Source organism: Mobula hypostoma, chromosome 11, assembly GCF_963921235.1.
Source record: "Mobula hypostoma chromosome 11, sMobHyp1.1, whole genome shotgun sequence".
NCBI classification, from domain to species: Eukaryota; Metazoa; Chordata; class Chondrichthyes; order Myliobatiformes; family Myliobatidae; genus Mobula; species Mobula hypostoma.
In genome coordinates this window covers 48,715,863-48,736,093 of record NC_086107.1, presented here as the reverse complement: position 1 = coordinate 48,736,093, position 20,231 = coordinate 48,715,863, and the positions used below count along the sequence as shown (strand labels likewise).

Below are 20,231 nucleotides of genomic sequence, written 5' to 3'. Positions count from 1 at the left end.
GTGGAAGGGTAAGTAAATATATTGGGTCCATTTTTGCAGTTGAGGAAGACTAGCACATCAGACAATCCAAGAAATGTAACTCTAAATCAGGGACAAAGATTTGCCAAAACAGGGCTGAATGACTACCAAGGAAAATAGATGAAAGGAACGGATGAAATATTCCTTTCATTCCCTCCCAATCTGGGAACATTCCTTTAAAATTGTGTATGTCACTCTGTCATTTTAAGCACTGTGTACATAACAATCAACTCAGCTGAAATTGGAAAAATATACACCAGATAACTTTGAAATTTTTTCAGTGATTCAGAGAGAAATTCCTGGCATTTATAACCAGGGGAATTGGTAGGTAGAGAGAGAGAGAAAAAATTGTTGGGCAAATCAAGGAGTGGGTCAAAACTCAAAAACGTACAGCAAAATCTAAAGCAGGGATTCCTAACCTAGAGTCCATGGACCCCTCAGTTAATGGTAAGGCTCCATGGCTTAAAAAAAGATTGGGAACCCCTGATCTAAGGGTATTCCTATTGAACAGTGCAAGAACTGAGAATAAATTGATCTACTTTAATTAGGTTCTAAGGATAGGCACAAAACCGATTGATTGAAAGCCATTAACACTATCTAATGGGGTCATCACAATTACTGAACCTATCAGAAAATTCTAACAGACCAAAAATTTGTAGGAGTTGGCTTCTTATTTTACCTTTCCTATTTCCATTGTCCATCTCTCTTTCTCCGTTTTGTCCTGGTCCAATCGTTCTCTGTCTTCTCTCAGGTACTTCAACCTTTGTCTGTCTTCTTTTTGAGCTCTCTCCATCTCTGCCTTCTCTCTTTGCTTCCTTTCATACTCTCGCTGTTGATAGTTTGCTTCCTCTTGCTCTTGTTCCCGTTGGAGCATCCTTCTTTCCTCCTCCTCCTCCACCTGCCACCTTTTCAGTTTACCGATACCCAGCTCCCTCTGGTCCTCTTGCTCTCTTCTTTCTCTAGCAAAACTATTCTCCATGGCCGATTCATTGACATGGTCTTCCTCTGTGAATCCCAACTCCTCCCTACGTTTCTGCCGACGCTCTTCTCTCCTCTGAGTCCAGTCACTGAAACCTTCGTCCTCATCCAGGGCAGAATTGGTTGACTTGGAACTTAAGACGTATCTGTGATTAACCAAGAGAAAAAAAGAAATAAATAAAACCCCCTATTTATTAATGTTTGGTAGTTTCAAGCTTAGAAGTATGATTGAATAAATTAACACTTAATTACCACTGTTGCACAGTGCCACAGTGTGTATCATATACAAAACACACTGCAGGTACTTGTCAGGTTACTCCGACAGCACCTTCCAAATCCCTGAACTCTACCACGGAGAAGAACAGGCAGTATGTATTTGGGAATTTCACCTCATACCTCACCAAGCTGTACACCTTTATGATTTGAATATTCAGTACAGTGGTTTATTGCCTGTATATTGCTTCCCTGTCCTACTGCATTGTGGGAGTACTTTCACCAGAAGGTCTGGAGCTGTTCAAAGTGGCAGCTCACCACAACTTCAGGGAAAACAGCAACACGTAATAGACAATAAATGTGGCCTTGCCATTGATACCAGATTCTGAAAAGGAATATTAACTAAAACTGATCATCACAAAAATACCTTTAAATCTGAACTATTCCATATCGATAACACAAAGTCGGATTTATTTCACTAAACAGTTTGCTTACCAAGGACAATATGGATTGATAAAGTTGACACGCAAGTCCAGTTGGCAATTCTTCAGGTTGGGCAAGGGAAGCAGGTCACATGATGACTATATACAGTCAAGTTCTCCCATGATGCAAGCAGCTGTCTCTCAACATATTTAGTCTGAGCAGCAGAGCCTGGTCTATGATGTTTTAAACCTCATTGTCAATGGAGAAAGCCTTTATCTGTTCAGTTTTAGAGTTACTTGATTTTCAATGGCACTGAACTATTGTGACTATTGTTTACATGGTGGCATCTGCATTGTGAAACCTCAATTAGCATGTTATTAATGAGGTTCTCGTTGTCTTTGAGAGCAGCTCATCTGGCCAATAGCAGCGTGTTCAAAGGGCAACCAATGGGAATTCAATGGGAATTACTCTACAGTAGGGTAGACTTGTACCATTTCCACTTACACGATCAACAGGGAACATTAAAATTACCTCCTAGCATTCAATGTCTGACATGAGATCAGAAGAGCTGATTCCTGATATAAAGTTCAGCGCTGCTCATTTGCATAACCAAGAAATTCTATTTAATTGTTTCCCTCCTAAACAGAACTTTGATAAAAATTAAATCTTGATATTTTATCTTAATAATAAAATTTAATCCCATTCATTTCTTAGTGAAATTTTGAGATGATAATGTTTCCCATCAGTGAAAAAAGTAACGAAGAAACATACACTGCTATTTGTGTTGGGATGTCACTGGTACCTGATGAACCCAGCTTTTTGACATAATAGGATCACCCTTGATAATGAACACTGTCTAAAAGAGCAGCCATCACACAGGCAGCTATCAAGATCATCAAAGAGAAAGCTGTAAGAACCAGTGCCTGCTGGTCTCTGAGCCTTAGATTTCAAAGGAGAAATTAGGACCTGTCACTTAAGAGGACATTAGAGAAACATGGTATTGGTGTTCAGTATTATTATACAAGGAAGAGTTGTACAAGTTGAACAGAGCCTGAATAAAAATACCTCTGTCAAAAGTGTTACATACCCCGTAACTGGGTTGCTAAACCAGCAGAAACGGATCACTCAATTGGAGTCTGGATTACTAGAACTAAGAAAGTTTTATTAAAGAAACAAGCAACACAGTACTCTAATCAAAAGGATAATAAATGCAACAGTTCAGCAATGATAAACACACATGTACACAGAATTAGGATAACAGGATCAATCAAGCTCTATCGTCGTCTAGGGGTAAATGACCAGTTTCAAAGTGACGCAAAGTTCAGTTCAATTTAGTTCAGTTCAGTTCACAGTAATCACTGCCGTGGGAGATGGACAGTGGGGGGAAGGAGAGAGAGAGCAAACGAATGAATATTCAAACGGCTTCCACACAGACCTTCGATATTCTTCGCAGTCAGCTTTCGGGCGAGCCCTTTGTGATGTCTTCTGAGGTCACCGACCGTGACCCCTCTGTTTCCAGATACGATCGTTTCTCTGCGGGGAACCTGGCACCCAGGCAAGAGCGGACACACACACCAGGTTCCCGCTGATCGTGCCTTTCCACCCTGTGCATCTATGGCTTGGTCCCGTGACCAGCCCTCCAAAACTTCCCACTGACTTATGGGAGGCGCACCGCTTCCAGGGTCTCGTTACCTCGTGGTGTCGTGTGTGTCTTGCCTTAGCGAACCTGTCCCTTTTTATCCCCCTGCTGGGGTATCGCCTGTCCATCACTTCAAACAGTTCAGGGTTCAAAGGGGGAGCCGATCTTGACAGCTCTCCTTCCGTTAAACTCTCCTGTCCCTTCATTAACATCTCTAAATGCTGCTCCGTTGTTTTCCTTATCTCTCTTTCTCCTGAAGACAGGTGGCAGACCAACTGCTGATCCCACTGGTGCCAGCACAGGACAGCTAACATCTTAATCTATGTGTATTCTCGTCACACCTCCCACCTTTAAGGATTTTTACCGGGGTAAAAATTACAAACATGAATACATTATTTGATACACACAAATATACATCTTTATCAGCTATTTGGCTAATACAGCGAATTTGAAGTTGTGAACACCTGACAGACAGTCAGCCATCACATTTTCTGTTCCTTTTATATGTGTTATTAATAATCCCTTAGACCAGGCTCCAACTTAGCAAACTTCATAGTGGCCAAAAACACTGATGAATTGCGATCAATGTAACCTCTCATTGGGTTTCGTCCCGGACCACAATAACAAGGGTCGTCCCATTCCAACTTAGTTTTCTCTCGCAAGGGCTTAGTAGGAGGGGGAGGGGTTGTAACCGCAGAGTTATTGCAAAACTTCCTACAGTACCCCACCATCTCCAAGAGCCTTCTGAGGGCCCTGTTGTCTGTCGGGGTTGGGATGTCAGAGATAGCCCGCACTTTAGCTTGCATCTCTGCCAGCTGCCCCTGTGTCACCACAGTTCCCAGATAAGTGACCTTCGTGTGATCGAACTCATTTTTTTCAAGGTTCACTATCAAGCTGGCTTCAGACAGCCGTATTACATCGCCAATACACACCTCTGTGTTCGTCAGCCCTTTTGTCACTGAATTACTCATTCTATATAGCTCACTAGGCTGACCTAGCGTAACAAACACCACCCAGCGTCCCAGTTCTTTGCATCGCCTCGGGACAATCAAACACACGTGTGCGAGTCGTTTAATTACTTCTCCTAAAGAGTCGCTTTGTTCGGGGATTAAGGGAGAGACCTTATCAGCAGAGCTGGCCAAAACAATAGCCTTCTCCCATCTGGTCGGTACCATACTCATCTTTTCAAAATGTTTTTTTTCTCTTATCAGGGGGACCCTAGCTTCATTGATTTCCGCGCTAACACCGACTAGGTTTGTTAGCATATCAAAAGCCTGTGACCGTCTCAGTTCGCGTCTGCCATAATCAATAACATCCTTCCTCCTGTGCAGCTGGTAAACCCCTTTCATGATTCCACCAACTGTTTCCTCCAGCACCGCAAAATGTCCACCGGGGGGTACCTTGTGGGCCAGGTTAAAAATCTCATCCCCATAACTCTTTTGCACCACCCCCCATTCCTCATCTGCGGGTACGGTACTTGGTCTCCCTTTCTTCCTTAGCACTTCCTCCTCCACACAATAGCCAACTGGTTCCCTTTTTAATTCTGCATCAGAGAGAGCTGTCTCCCCCAAAACCATCAGCCTCTCATCTCGCTCCTGTGCCTGCACAAATTCTTTCCTGGCTAATGCTAAGTCTGTCTCAGCTCCCTCACTACCTCTTGCCTCACTACACTCCTTCTTTTCACTTTCTACCCCCTTCTCGTACAAGGCTGTCAGAAATGTCTCAGCTAAATTTACTTCAGCAGTCCCGTGATGAACCTGTGAGTCCCTGGGCGGGGCCTCAATGCTGGCAGGCTGACCTGTCAATCTCACGGCTGGGAACACGATTCCCCCGGCGAGGTCATTACCAAGCAAGACCTCCACGCCTTTCATCGGTAATTTGGGTCTCACCCCGATCGTGACTAGTCCAGAGACCAGGTTGCTTTGTAGGTGTATCTGGTGCAAAGGGACTGCCTTTGTCCCTCCCCCAATACCTTTGACCTTGACCTCCCCAGTCTGGGTCTCTGAGCTAAACTCTAATACACTCTTCAATATCAATGACTGACACGCTCCCATGTCTCTCCAGATCCGCACTGGAACTGGTTTTAACCCCTCCTTCACTGACACCAATCCGGCCGAGATAAACCTCTCGCGCCCTTCCTGAACTTTGGCAGACCTTTCCTCTCCTAGCGGTTCGTTTACCAGCTCGATACAGCCAGTCAAAATCGCCGTTTTTCCTTTTCCCGTCTCCTTCTTTGGGGCAAAGCACCTGGACGCCAAGTGTCCGACTTTCCCACAATTATAACAGACGATCCCAGGAGACTTCCGACCAGACTGCTCCCGGTCTACCTTATCCTTCTCACTAGTCCCCGGCTTACATTCTGACTTTTCTGGCGAACTCTCCCCACCGCCCTGACTACCCTTCTGGTAGCCTTTACTCGGGGCAAACTTCATTTTATGCGTCAACGCATACTCATCCGCTAACTTAGCAGTTGCGGCTAACATGGCTGCCTCTTTCTCATCTAGGTAGGATCTCATACCCCCAGGGACACAACCTTTAAACTGCTCAATCAGGATCAGCTGTAGCAGTCTGTCATAATCCCCATCTACCCCCTTCAAGGCCTTCAAGGCGCACCAATGCTCACAATATGTCTGCATCTCACGGACAAACTCTAAATACGTGCGGTCCCACTGCTTCCTCGCATTCTGGAACCTCTGCCGGTATGCCTCCGGGACCAACTCATAAATCCTGAGGATGGCCTCTTTCACCACCTCATACCTCTGGGCATCTTCCGCGGACAAAGCTGAGTAAGCTTGTTGGGCTTTCCCTTTCAGTACACTCTGAAGCAAAACAGCCCACTTATCCCTCGGCCAGTCCTGACTTGTAGCAACTTTTTCGAAATGGAGAAAGTACCGATCCACATCGGTATCGTCAAATGGGGGAACCAGCCTAACCTCCTGGGTCGCCCAGAACCCTCCACCTTGGTTCGGCACGGGCCCCTGCTCTGCCCTTATCTTTAACTTCTCCAGCTCAAATTCCGTTTCCCTCTGTTTCTCCTCTCGCTCCAACTGTCTCTCTCTCTCTCTCTCTCCTGCCTTTCTAACTCTCTCTCCTGCCTTTCTAACTCTTTCTCTTTCTCCTGCCTTTCTAACTGCTTCTCTTCGTGTTCTAACTGCCGTACCCTGAACTCGTGCTCGAGTCTCAGTTTTTCAAGCTGCACCTGTACCGTGTCTCCAGCAGGTTTTTCGATAGACACCACCTCCAGCTCCCCTTGGGGAAACACACCTTTAGATACATAGTGCTCTACGATAGCTCTGTGTATCTCCTCTCTCCTCATTGTCGACTTCCCCTTAACAAGATTCAACCGTTTGGCCACAGCTGCCAATTCCGCTTTCCTGGCATCCTCTAATGCCTCCAAGGTCGGCGCCTTTATAAATTCCTCAACCTCCATTTCTGCTGTTTGTCTTTTCTTTCTTTCGGGAATTTTAACCCAATCAATTTACTCCGTCCCAAATTTAGCGTTCAAAATCGCGGACGAGAACTCCACTTATGTTACGTACCCCGTAACTGGGTTGCCAAACCAGCAGAAATGGATCACTCAGTTGGAGTCTGGATTACTAGAACTAAGAAAGTTTTATTAAAGAAACAAGCAACACAGTACTCTAATCAAAAGGATAATAAATGCAACAGTTCAGCAATGATAAACACACATGTACACAGAATTAGGATAACAGGATCAATCAAGCTCTATCGTCGTCTAGGGGTAAATGACTAGTTTCAAAGTGACGCAAAGTTCAGTTCAATTTAGTTCAGTTCAGTTCACAGTAATCACTGCCGTGGGAGATGGACAGTGGGGGGAAGGAGAGAGAGAGCAAACGAATGAATATTCAAACGGCTTCCACACAGACCTTCGATATTCTTCGCAGTCAGCTTTCGGGCGAGCCTTTTGTGATGTCTTCTGAGGTCACCGACCGTGACCCCTCCGTTTCCAGATACGATCGTTTCTCTGCGGTGAACCTGGCACCCAGGCAAGAGCGGACACAAACACCAGGTTCCCGCCGATCGTGCCTTTCCAACCTGTACGTCTATGGCTTGGTCCCGCGACAAGCCCTCCAAAACTTCCCACTGACTTATGGGAGGCACACCACTTCCAGGGTTTTGTTACCTCGTGGTGTCGTGTGTGTCTTGCCTTAGCGAACCTGTCCCTTTTTATCCCCCTGCTGGGGTATCGCCTGTCCATCACTTCAAACAGTTCAGGGTTCAAAGGGGGAGCCGATCTTGACAGCTCTCCTTCCGTTAAACTCTCCCGTCCCTTCATTAATATCTCCAAATGCTGCTCCATTGTTTTCCTTATCTCTCTTTCTCCTGAAGACAGGTGGCAGACCAACTGCTGATCCCACTGATGCCAGCACAGGACAGCTAACATCTTAATCTATGTGTATTCTCGTCACAAAAGTAATACGTCATAAAACTCGTTTCACCAGAAGTTTTCATTGATGTTTTCTTTCATGATTGGGCACACAAAAACATGCTGTAAATATGCAAATCACCTCATTTTGGAATCTATTGCAGTTCTCAGTGGTGGCCTATGTTATTATCTGAGACACAGTACAAGGAAAGTTAGATCTATCATGCCCAGCATCTGTTTGATAAGTCTGACAGTAGAGGGCTGTTTCTGTGGCTAGTTGGGGCCCGTGAGCAGCAATGCTGACAGCCTTGCTGTTATATGAGAATAATTTGGACGTGAATGTGGGAGGCATGATTGGTAAGTTTTCAGATGACACCAAGACTGGCAGAGTTGTTGATGGTGCAGAAGACAGTCTTGGTCTGCAGACAGATACGTGTTGCTGAAAGGGGCTGAAAAATGGTGGATGGAGTTTAAAACAGGTGAAAATGTGGGGAGGCATTGTGGGAGCACTAATAAGGTCAGGGCACATGATTCCTTTCTGAACAATGACATTCACAATTTCCTTCTTAACAAATGTCACCTTCTCTTACCCGATGAATCACTTTATTGAACTGCAGAACAAATTGTATGTACAGTGACCAAATTCATAGATAGTATTGTAGGTGTGGTCTCGGCAACATACTCTTGCATGACAATGTACTTGCACCATTCCATTCTATTTCCTGATCACTTCATTTTGTGCACAGGTTATCAGAAGCCCTTTTAAAACTTTTTGATTCCTCTGGGTCCTCCTTTTAGCACCTCTTCCCACACAACATTGTATCATTAGCCAATGTTTGTTTTACACTCAGTTCTACGTACATCACTTCCCAATTATCCTTATCTAATAACTTACCACCAAGTTAATTATAACTTATTTATTCTCTCTTCCTATTTGCTGAACTTCATCCGCAATAATATATTACTCCAACACGCTGAGCCAGTATTTTATGTAATAAGCACTTACAAGGCACCTTACTGGATGCCTCACCTTGTAAGACATCTACAGCAAACCCGTATTTGTAAAGACAATGTAGGCATGACAGACCCCAGTTTCACTTTTTACAATATTTGAAGTCGTTTGCTGGAAATAGCATGTATAGTTATTATTCTTCCTGAATACTGCAACTAAAAGAATTTCTCTCCCAAGAATTTAGGCTGTGCCAGTTGCAGAGTCTCTGAAGATTATCTGCAGACTAGAGCCATGCTAAGTGTCAAGTAGCACAGATGCAGGAGAATTAACACTGAATTTTTATGCTAAATCTCTGAAACGTTTTTTAACGGTATAAGAAACAAGCATTCGTCCTGCTTTTAATTAGGTTGTAGATAACTTGCCAGCAAAAATCTTGGCTCAGAAAGAAAGCAAACATTAATAGTGTGGTTTCCTGTTGTATAGTTTAATGTCGTTCAATGACTGCGTGTACTGTAATACAAGTTCATCATTGCAGCCACTGTGCGCTTTCTAAAGGAGAATCATTGAAACAAGATGTATGGCTAATTCCTTGTGTATTCTTTAAACTCAGTTTGGTCAATTGCCACAATACTTTGTGAACTGAGATCACAAGAAATATCGAGCACAGAGTGAAGTGTCCTGCAAAGATTATTGTACATTCAAAGGGCATTGTGAACACCCTTATTCACTTCTGGCTTGCACCTTTCTGTAAATTTAACAATTAAGTTGATTATACAGCAATGCCACTGTGGTAAACCATATTTATATGTGTGTAACGAGAATACACATAGATTAAGATGTAGCTGTCCTGTGCTGGCACCAGTGCAATCAGCAGTTGGTCTGCCACCTGTCTTCAGGAGAGAGAGAGATAAAGAAAACAATGGAGCAGCATTGGAGATGTTAATGAAGGAAGGAGAGCTGTCAAGAGCGGCTCCCCCTTTGAACCCTGAACTGTTTGAAGTGATGGACAGGCAATACCCCAGCAGGGGGATAAAAGGGACAGGTTCGCTAAGGCAGGACACACACACACCACCCGAGGTAACGAGACCCTGGAAGCGGTGCGTCTCTCACAAGTTGGTGGGAAGTTTTGGAAAGGCACGATCGGCGGGAACCTGGTGTGTGTCCACCCTTGCCTGGGTGCCAGGTTCACCGCAGGGAAACGATTCGTATCTGGAAACGGAGGGGGTCACGGTCGGTGACCTCAGATGACATCACAAAGGACTCGCCCGGAAGCTGACTGCGAAGGTCTGTGTGGAAGTCGTTTTGAATATTCATTCGTTTGCTCTCTTTCTCCTTCCCCAAAAATTGTCCATCTCCCACGGCAGCAATTACTGCGAACTGAACTGAACTAAATTGAACTGAACTTTGCGTCACATTGAAACTGGTCATTTATCCCTAGACAACGATAGAGCTTGATTGATCCTGTTATCTGAATTCTGTGTACATGTATGTTTATCATTGCTGAACTGTTGCATTCATTATCCTTTTGATTAGAGTACTGTGTTGCTTGTTTCTTTAATAAAACTTCCTCAGTTCTAATAATCCAGACTCCAACTGAGTGATCCATTTCTGCTGGTTTGGCAACCCAGTTACGGGGTACCTAACAGTTGAAACTGGGTTAACTGTCTGGACACACCCCTCTGCTGACTGTCCCTGTGGCTCCTCCCACAGACCCCTGAATAAAGACGATTTTGCCCTGCTCCTCTCCCTCAGACCAGGGGCAGACACTCAGCATGGAGGTCACGTCTTACTGCGAATAAAAGCCTTTCAGTATTTACCCTACTTCAGCCTTTTGGAAATTATTGAAGGTGCTTCAGCCACATTACAGGAACTATCACAAAATCTTGTCTGTAAATTATACTGGTTTTTCCCCAGGATCATAGCTGACATGTGTTAAAGCATTGGTCATTTGAAGTCAGCAATTCTCCAGCATTGCAACTATTTCTCCATTCACTTTCCAAGCAGAAAAGATGGTTATAATTTATCAGTTGGAGCCTTTCTTGGTGCCCTGATACAAGGTCTTGATCTTCCATTTAGCATTATTTGAACTACTAACTTTAACTGGATGAGAAAATCTAAATAAAAATCTTATGAAAAGAGTGTGTCATTGTGATATTTATTTTATGAAAGTGGAGTAAAGACTCAACTGCATGTGTACATGTTGAGTTTTTTTTAATAGATTGCCAAATAATTCAAGGGATCTGAAGATTCTAAAATGAATGATAACTTTGCTTCAGAATGGCATATGTTTCAAGTTTCACAGACGACCAACAACATACATCAAGCAGAATATCTGATGACACTTACATCTGACTTAATAGAGGAGGAGGCAGTTGTTTTCGTCCTGTGAAACTTAACCCAGTTACGATACTGGAAAATGCTGACTTCAACTGAACAATGCTCCAACACACGTCAGCTTTGATTTTGGGGAAACACTGATGTATCTTACAGACAAGATTTTTTGTGATAGTTCCTGTAATGTGACATTGTCTATAATTACACTTAAAGATACAAGCCAGAAATTAATAAGGGTAACACACATAAAAATTGCTGGTGAACGCAGCAGGCCAGGCAGCATCTATAGGCTGAGGTACTGTCGACGTTTCGGGCTGAGACTCTTCGTCAGGACTAACTGAAAGAAGAGCTAGTGAGAGGTTTGAAAGTGGGGGGGGAGAGGGGGAGATCTGAAATGATAAGAGAAGACAGGAGGGGGAGGGATGGAGCTAAGAGCTGGAAAGTTGATTGGCAAAAGGGATATGAGAGGATCATGGGACAGGAGGCCAAAGGGAGAAAGAAAGGGGGAGGGGGGAAGCCCAGAGAATGACAAGGGGTATAGTGAGAAGGACAGAGGGAGAAAAAGGAGAGAGAGAGAGAGAGAGAGAGAGAGAGAGAGAATGAATGAATGAATGAATGAATAAATAAATAAATAAATAAATAACAGATAGGGTACAAAGGGGAGGTGGGGCATTAGCGGAAGTTAGAGAAATCAATGTTCATGCCATCAGGTTGGAGACTACCCAGACGGAATATAAGGTGTTGTTCCTCCAACCTGAGTGTGGCTTCATCTTTACAGTAGAGGAGGCCGTGGACAGACATACCAGAATATGGGTGTTCACAATGCCCTTAGAATGTACAATAATCTTTGCAGGACCCTACAGAAAACCCTGGCAATTGTGGACAATGTTTCTCACCCTCTGCATGCTACCTTAGCTGAACAGAGGAGCACTTTTCGCAATAGACTAAGACAACTGTACTGCTCCAAAAAGCAACATACGAGGTCGTTCTTACCCTCAATTATTAGGCTCTATAACGAGTCAACCTATAGCTGGGGAAGTGATGACCCCACTCCTGTTAGACTGCTTGAGGTAACTTACTTTTTATTCTTTCTACTTCTCTTCTAATATTTATATCTGTGCACTTGTAATGCTACTGTGACACTGGAATTTCCTTTGGGATCAATTAGATATCTATCTTTCTTCACTTTGAGCTGGACGTTTCATGTGATCTCAGCTTACAAAGTATTGTGGCAACTGACCAAACTGAGTTTAAAGAATACACAAGAAATTATCACAATAGTGCATTAAAAATGTCAAAATCAATAAATTGGGAAAACATATTGTTTTGATCTTGGAAGTCTTAGAAGATAATGTCATATTTTCCAGGTTCTGTTCTGAAACGTCTTTGGCACACAGGTCAATATGTTTGGGATCCTTCCTAGCAAGCACACTTAGCGAGGGTAGGTTAGGAAATGAATGGTAAGAAGAAAAAATAAGGAAAATAGTTTTGATACAGTATTTTACCATATTCCCCACTTTACTTAAATAACCATGTTAAATGCAGTGCCATGCATACAGAAAATTCATATAAACAGTTATGAAAGTTATTGAACAAGTTATCTATTCCTTGCTTCAAAGGAAAAACATTAATTTGATATGAGAACCACATTGAAATTGCGCCACAGGATCTTTAAATTGCACTTGAACAATTCGAACAAGCAGATGAGATTTTAGCTTAACATTTCAAACAAAAAGTGGTATAAACAATAAGTGCATAAAGAACAGTATCCCACACGGCTGCAACAAACTGTCAGCCTGAAAGGTCAGGTTGTGAAAAATAACTTGGAACTCATGCCCTTCCTGCTGAGGAAAGAAATAAGTACTGACTTAGCTGTGTATTTAATATTACAATAATTTAAATTACGGGTTATATGTAAAAATACAATAAGTGCATAAGTCATCACGCTACCTATACATGTGATGTGTGCACAACTTGCTCGCTTAAAGTAAACTTGAATTACACTTGTACTTACAGACTCCTGGGAGTTTCGCTGAATTACAAAGTTTGTAGTCTAATGTTTTGAAGTTACAAGACATAACAGAACATTACAGGGCTGGTCTCTCTGGACCGAACAAGTGGGAACCTTGTTTAGGATGGGATGCAGCTCACTCGTTATACCCAGACACAAAGAGCCTGCCTGCACTCATTATCAAGAGGAACAGTAACAGTCACTTAGCCTAGATAGCAGATGAGCACCAAGGACTAAAAACTATGTTCAATGAAAGTGATGGAGAGAGGGGGGGGGGGTGGGATTTTGTAAGTCAATGAAGGAGGCTGGGACATTGTTCATTTTTGTTTCACATTCTACTGAAGGGCTGAGTTCTAGCATTTGTCTGCAAGCAGTTTGCTGCAGGAACTCAGTGGGTGAAGTGGTATCTGGGGAGTGGACTGTCAACATCTTGGGTCAAAACCCTAAATCAAGACTAAGAATGGACATGCAGGTAGCTATAAATGAAGAGGGAGAATAATGAGACAGAGGTGATTGGTGGATCAAGAGATAAAGGATTATGAACAAATTAAACCAGGTAGGAGAGGACTTGAGTGGAATTAGAAGGCAGAAGCAGGTTTGTGATAAATGGAAGTGCACACAAAGAATAACAAAAGAGGGGCAGTCAGAGACAAGTAAGGTTGAAGATGGATACACCTGGGAGAGTGATTAATAGGAACACAAAAGGCTAGCAGTGCTGGTATTTGTTAAGTAAGGGAGGTGATAGCCATTAAGGGAGAGATGGAAGGCAGATGGAACCAGAACCAGATGGCTAGGAGAAGAGAAAATACTTCTGTGGGAATGCGGAGAAGAATTGAATGGCATGCAGCGGAGAGCTTGGGATACCCATATTGGACTTCTACTAAGAAGGGGTCCGTATGCTCCACGACCGCTGGACTAAGTGTGTAAATGTAGGAGGGGACTATGTTGAAAAATAAATGTGCTAGGTTTTCTAAAATTGACTCCTTCTACCTTTGGCTACAAACATATCAATCACCCCTCATATATTCATGGAATAAGAGACTACAGATGCTGAAATCTGGAGGGAAAAGAAGAGTTGCTGGAGGAACTCAATGTGTCAGATGTCATCCATGGAGGGAAATGGACAGTTGGCATTTCAGATTGAGACCCTTCATCTGGACCCAGGTTGAGACCATCATCTGGAGTCTCAATGTGCACAGATGTTCCCCGACCAGCTGAATTCCTCCACCGGCCTGCTTTTTCTCTATTATTTCTTATATATTCCAATGGACGACAAACACTGGAGAGTGCTCACCAATATGCTAATAGCAAGTACTTTCAGAATTCCATTGATAAATACCTTTGAAAGGTGTGGCAGTGTGGCATTATGTATCGTAATGAAGCAGCAGCTACATTTATGTTGTATATTGCAATAGTGTGAATGGGCAGTTGAGAAGAACAAGAATAATACTGACTAAAGGTGAAAGACAGTTTCCCATCTACTTGTCTCTATAAAAGACAATGGTTTTAATTGTTTCTGTGCAAAATGCTTTGGCTGGGAGCAAAATTCTGGCTGACAGGTAGTCTTGAAAGCAGAAGAAGTTTTTAAAAATGTAAGGCAAAAGAAGGCCAGTGTAACATCAATTGCTCAGTCGCGGGTGCGCTTTTTATTTTGCCGGTGGGGGAGGGGGGAATCGTTGTTCGCCATCGTTTATGTGCGGGAGGGGGGAGCTGGCGGGGGGGGGGACTTTGGGGTTCTCACATTTAACTGTCGTTCATTCTTCAGGGCACTTCTCTGTTTTCGTGGATGTTTTGTGAAGAAAAAGCATTTCAGGATGTATATTGTATACATTTCTCTGACATTATATTGAACCTTTGAATTGATTATTCTATATTTGATTGTTTACTAATGCAGGTCACAAGGATAAGTGTTCAAAAAAATAATATCTTTTAATGGCGGTGAACAACATCAACTAAAGGCCATCCCCTGGTAATGACCTAACTTACAGGCACCCATACATACGAATGAGCTCCCAAGATAGTTCATCAGGTAAAGACAAACATCAATTCCCAAGATGGTCAGAATTAGTTTCCTCTTTTTCCACTGGCAGCTAAAGTTCATGGATGTTTTTCGTTTTTCTCTTCCGTAAGTGCTGAACGTAACTCTGTTCAATGCACAATCTTCAATAAGCTAACAAACAAGTGAGGAACTCAACAGGATTTTCCTGGTTTGATTTATTATTGTCATGTGTACCAAGATACAGTGAAAGGATTGCCTTGCATATTGTTCGCACAGATCAGATCATCGTACAGTGCATTGAGCTAGAATAAGGTAAATTAATAAAAATGCAGAATAAAGTGTAACCACTGCAGAGAAAATGCAGTGCAGGAAAACAACAAGGTGCAACATTATAATGTATTAGATCAGAAGGTCAAAGGTTCCTTTTATTGTACAAGAGGTCCATTCAACAGTGGGATAGAAGCTGTCCTTGAGCCTGGTGGTATGTGCTTTCAGGCCTTTGTGTCATCTGTCCAATGAGAAAGGAAAGACGACAGAATTCCAGGGCGCCTGAGGCCTTTGGTTATACAGGCTGTTTTACTGAGGCAGTGAGAACTGTCAACTCCATGGAGTGGAGGCTGGATTCTGTGACATGCTGAGCTGTGTCCACAACTCTGCAGTTTCTTAAGGCCATAGGCATAGCAGTTACCATATTAAGATGTTATGCATCCAGATAGGATGCTTCCTATGAGGCATCAATAAAATTTAGTAAGGATCTCGGGGGCCCCCTTCCCTCTTAAAGTGTAAAAAGACATTTGCAATTTTTCAGTCTTCCGGAGCCATTCCAAAATCTAGTGATTCTTGAAAGATCATTACTAATGCCTCCACAATCTCTTCAGCTAACTCTTTCAGAGCTCTGTATTGGGGCGACTTATCTACCTTGAGACCTTCCAGTTTCGCAAGCACCTTCTCCTTAGTAATTGCAATTACACTCACTTCTGCCCCATGACAGAATTTCCGGCATATTGCTAGTGTCTTACACAGTGAAGATTGATGCAAAATTCTTATTCAGTTCGTTCACCATTTTCTCATTCCCCATTACTACCTCTCCAGCATCATTTTCCAGTGGTCTGATATCTACTCTCATTTCTCTTTTACTCTCTATATAGCTGAAAAACTTTTGGCATCTTCTTTTATATTATAAGCTAGCTTACCTTCATATTTAATCTTTTCTCTCCTTATGGCTTTTTAAATTGCCTTCTGTTGGTTTTTAAAAGCATCCTAATTTTCTAACCTCCCACTAATTTTTGCTGCATCATATGCCTTCTCTTTTTCTTTTATGCTGCCTTTGACTTCCCTTCTCTGCCAAGTTGACTCATCCTTCCTTTAAAATGCTTCTTCATCTTTGGGTAGCATGTATCCTGCACCTTCCCAATTGCCCCCCAAAACTCTAGCCATTGCTGTTCTGACTTCATCTCTGCTATTGTCCCCTTCCAATCAACTTCAGCCAGCTCTACCTGCATATTGAAATACCCTGTGATGATTGTAACCTTGCCCTTTTTACATGCCTTTTTTTTAATCCCCATTGTAATTTGTATCCCACATCTTGGCTAATGTTTAGAGGACTGTATGTAATTCCCATCAGGGTCTTTTTACCCTTGCAGTTTCTTATCTCTACCCACAGGATTCTACATCTTCTAATCCTATGTCACCCCTTTTTTTCCTCTTTCTCTCTCTCTTTACCTCTTTCTTTAACTTCTGAAGGAAGGAGAGCAGTACGTGAGCCTTCTTGCTTGTGCCAAAAACTTGGTATTGATCAGTACCACAAAGCATAGTGGTAGCAATTTTGACAATGAACTTGGTGTCAAAGCAACAATATCTTCCCTCAATATCAGCAAAAGAAAGGAGCTGGTCATTGACTTCAGGAAGTAGGGTTTTTGCACCAGTGCTGTTGATGGTGGAAGTGGCCAAGAGCTTCAGGTTCCCAGGTGTAAAGTATCACCAAAAACTCCTCCTGGTGCAACCGCACAGACACGATGATCAATAAAGCACACCAGCACATCTACTTCCTCAGAAGCCTAAGAAAATTCAGGATGTCGCTAATGATTCTTAACAATTTTTATAAATGCACTATCTACATCCTCTCTGGATATATCACAGCTTTGAGTGTCAAGTACCCTGCCCAGGATTGCTGGAAATTACGGAGTTGTGAACATAGTCCAATCCACCTAAAAAAAAAGGGCTTTTCACCATGGATTCTGCCTACACTCCAAACCGCCTCAGGAAAGCAGCCAACCTCATCAAAACCTCTCCTTCCCCTGTCATTCTCTCTTGTCCTCTCTCCCTTTGGGGAGAAGATACAGAAGTCTGAAAACTTGAACTACCAGATTCAAGCAGTTATCATTCTTGAGTGAGCCCCTCATAGCAGACGAACTCCTGATCTCTCGTTCTACCTTGTCATGCCCTTGCACTTTGTCGGCCTGCACTTTCTCTGTACCTGTACCTGCAACAGCATATTATTATTATTCTGTTTTCTTTTCATTACCTCAGTGTAATTATACACAGCTTCATCTATCTGGACAGCTTGCAAAAATAAATCTCTTCACTGTAGCTTGTGACATGGGACTATAATTCAAAAGATTCAAAGTACATTTATAATCAAAGTGTGTATGCAGTATACCAGCAGTCCCCAACCACCAGACCGCAAAGCATGTGCTACTGGGCTGTGAGGAAACGATATGAGTCAGCTGCACCTTTCCTCATTCCTTGTCACGTACTGTTGAACTTGAACATAGGATTGCCAACTGTCCCGTATTTGCCGGGACATCCCGTATATTGGGCTAAATTGGTTTGTCCCATACGGGACCGCCCTGGTCCAGTATTTCCCCCGTTAAGGTAGAGCGTTCCTATGAAACCTTTCGTGCCGAAACGGCATGAAGCGAAGAAGCAATTACCATTAATTTATATGGGAAAAATTTTTGTGCGTTCCCGGACTCAAAAAAAATAACCTAACAAATCCTACCAAATAACACATAAAACCGAAAATAAATAACACTAACATATAGTAAAAGCAGGAATGATATCATAAATACACAGCCTATATAAAGTAGAAATAATGTATGTACAGTATACAGTAGTCAGGAAGATGAAGGCAAAACCGATTTGTGGGGGGAAAAGAATCGACACATACACACATGCGCATATTACGCATGCGCACACAGGTGTCTGCGCAAGGATTCATGGTCATGGTAGCCGTTCTTGGGGTAAAGTGTCCCGGGATTTGACAGCTACTTTTGTCCCTTATTTGGGAGTGAGAAAGTTGGCAACCCTAACTGTAAAAGATATGTTGAGGTAGTTTAACCCTACTTGAACACCCCCCCCCCGACCCCCCGGTCGGCCAGTCCGCAAGAATATTGTCAATATTAAACCAGTCCGTGGTGCAAAAAAGGTTGGGGACCCCTGCAGTATACAACCCTGAGATTCATCTTCCCCACAGACAGCCATGAAAGAAAGCAAGCTGTGCAACCCGTTCAAAGAAAAACATCAACCCCACCCCACCCACGTGCAAAACAACACCGCGCAAACGGCAACAAAAAGAATGAGCAAAGACACAGAATAAAAATACAAAAACTTAAGAGTCCATCTTCAGATCAGCTCAGTGAACATTTTCTGCAGGCCATCCTGATTCAAAATATCCCAAAAATAGCGACAGAAAAGGAGCGACCAGAAAACAAGAAAACACATCGTAATGAGAGCTACAGTCCAATCTACAAACAGCATCAATAACGTCACAGGTAGACACCCTTTCCAGCAGTAGGAAATGAGAAGCTGGCAGAAGGTGCTGAACACTGACTCACCTCGATGTTTTCAATCTTCCTCGTTGCTTTTATTGGCAAGATATGAGGCCGATGATGGGCTGATGCCCTGTCTCCAAGGTTCTTGGCCTCGAGGAGGCCACTCGCCTCCCGGAACCCACTCAGAGACAGCGAAGTGCCAGATTGCTCATTTGCTCGCATTTGAAAGAGAAGAAAAGGCGCAAAAGAAGTGAAAGAAGCAGTTTCATGGAGCATGTGGAGGATGTCATCTGTGATAGCCTTATTTGCGGGTGACATAAATCAGTACAAATAAGATAAAGGCATCCATCAGTCTTGCAAGACCATGGAACTGTGCCTGGAAAGTCTTCACTCTCCAGGGTGCAGGCCTGGGCAAGGTTGTGTGGAAGACTGGCAGTTGCCCACGCTGCAAGTCTCCCCTCTCCACGACACCGATGTTGTCCAAGGGAAGGGCATTAGGACCCATACAGCTTGGCAACAGTGTCATCGCAGAGCAATGTATGATTAAGTGCATTGCTCAAGGACACAACACGTTGCCTCGGCTGGGGCTCGAACTCATGGCCTTCAGATCACTAGTCCAATGCCTTAACCACTTGGCCACGTGCCCACATGGGGAACGTCGACTCAGACCATGAGAGGCCTGCGTCGGGCATTTTCATGCCTTACAAGGCACAGATTGGAAGTCTGTGTGGAACGCCACTCCTCACACAGACTAGAGCAATGTGTGATTAAGTGCCTTGCTCAAGGGCACAAACACGCTTCCACAGCTGAGGCTTGAACTAGCGACCTTGAGGTAACTAGACGAATGCCTTAACCACTTGGCCACGTGCCCAACACAGATAAGATAAAGAGAATGATCGTGACTTACCCAATGTTTCATACCAGACGTTTTCTATCTCTCCTTATTACAATAAAATGGGCTGCTGCTTTACATAGTGTTTTACACCCATGCACAAGAACAATTGGACATTCCACCCTTTTACAGTTAGGCAGGAACTATCAGGAATACTTATTGTACCTCAACTTTCACAAAAACTGGAATGCAAGCCTCCTCATCATAAATTATAAAGACCTCAGCAACACTTGAAAGAGCCCACTGTAAATGGAAAAACATTCCCAACTAAAACATTGACAACGGCCTAAATTCAATGAGTCGACGTTTCCACGGATGCTGCCTGACCTGCTGAGTTCCTTCAGCATGTTGTGAGTGTCGCTTTGACCCCAGCATCTGCAGATTATTTTGTGTTTGGGCCTAATTTCAATGATCCAGGATGCAACCACACAATTAGAAAAAAAAAGCACCTTGTTATGTAATAGCACTTGGCAGCACAAAGTGTAATAGAACGTCCTACAGATTATTTCCCTTGAGGAAATGTTTGAACGCCATGCTCTGAAACTGGATTGATTAGCAGGGATTTTTGTCCTATGAAAATCACCCAAAACACAAATTTTCCATGCTTTTGCA

General features: G+C 43.2%; 1 protein-coding gene across 2 annotated transcripts in view; it reads right to left on the bottom strand.

The window, feature by feature from the left end:
• lsp1a (lymphocyte specific protein 1 a) overlaps positions 1-20,231 on the bottom strand; it is a 191,446-nt gene that overhangs the window by 94,757 nt on the left and 76,458 nt on the right. For both annotated transcript variants that reach the window (XM_063062014.1, XM_063062013.1), the window contains exon 3: positions 698-1,142. In XM_063062014.1, coding sequence (XP_062918084.1) covers positions 698-1,142 — 445 coding nt within the window. The remainder of the gene's footprint in view (positions 1-697; positions 1,143-20,231) is intronic.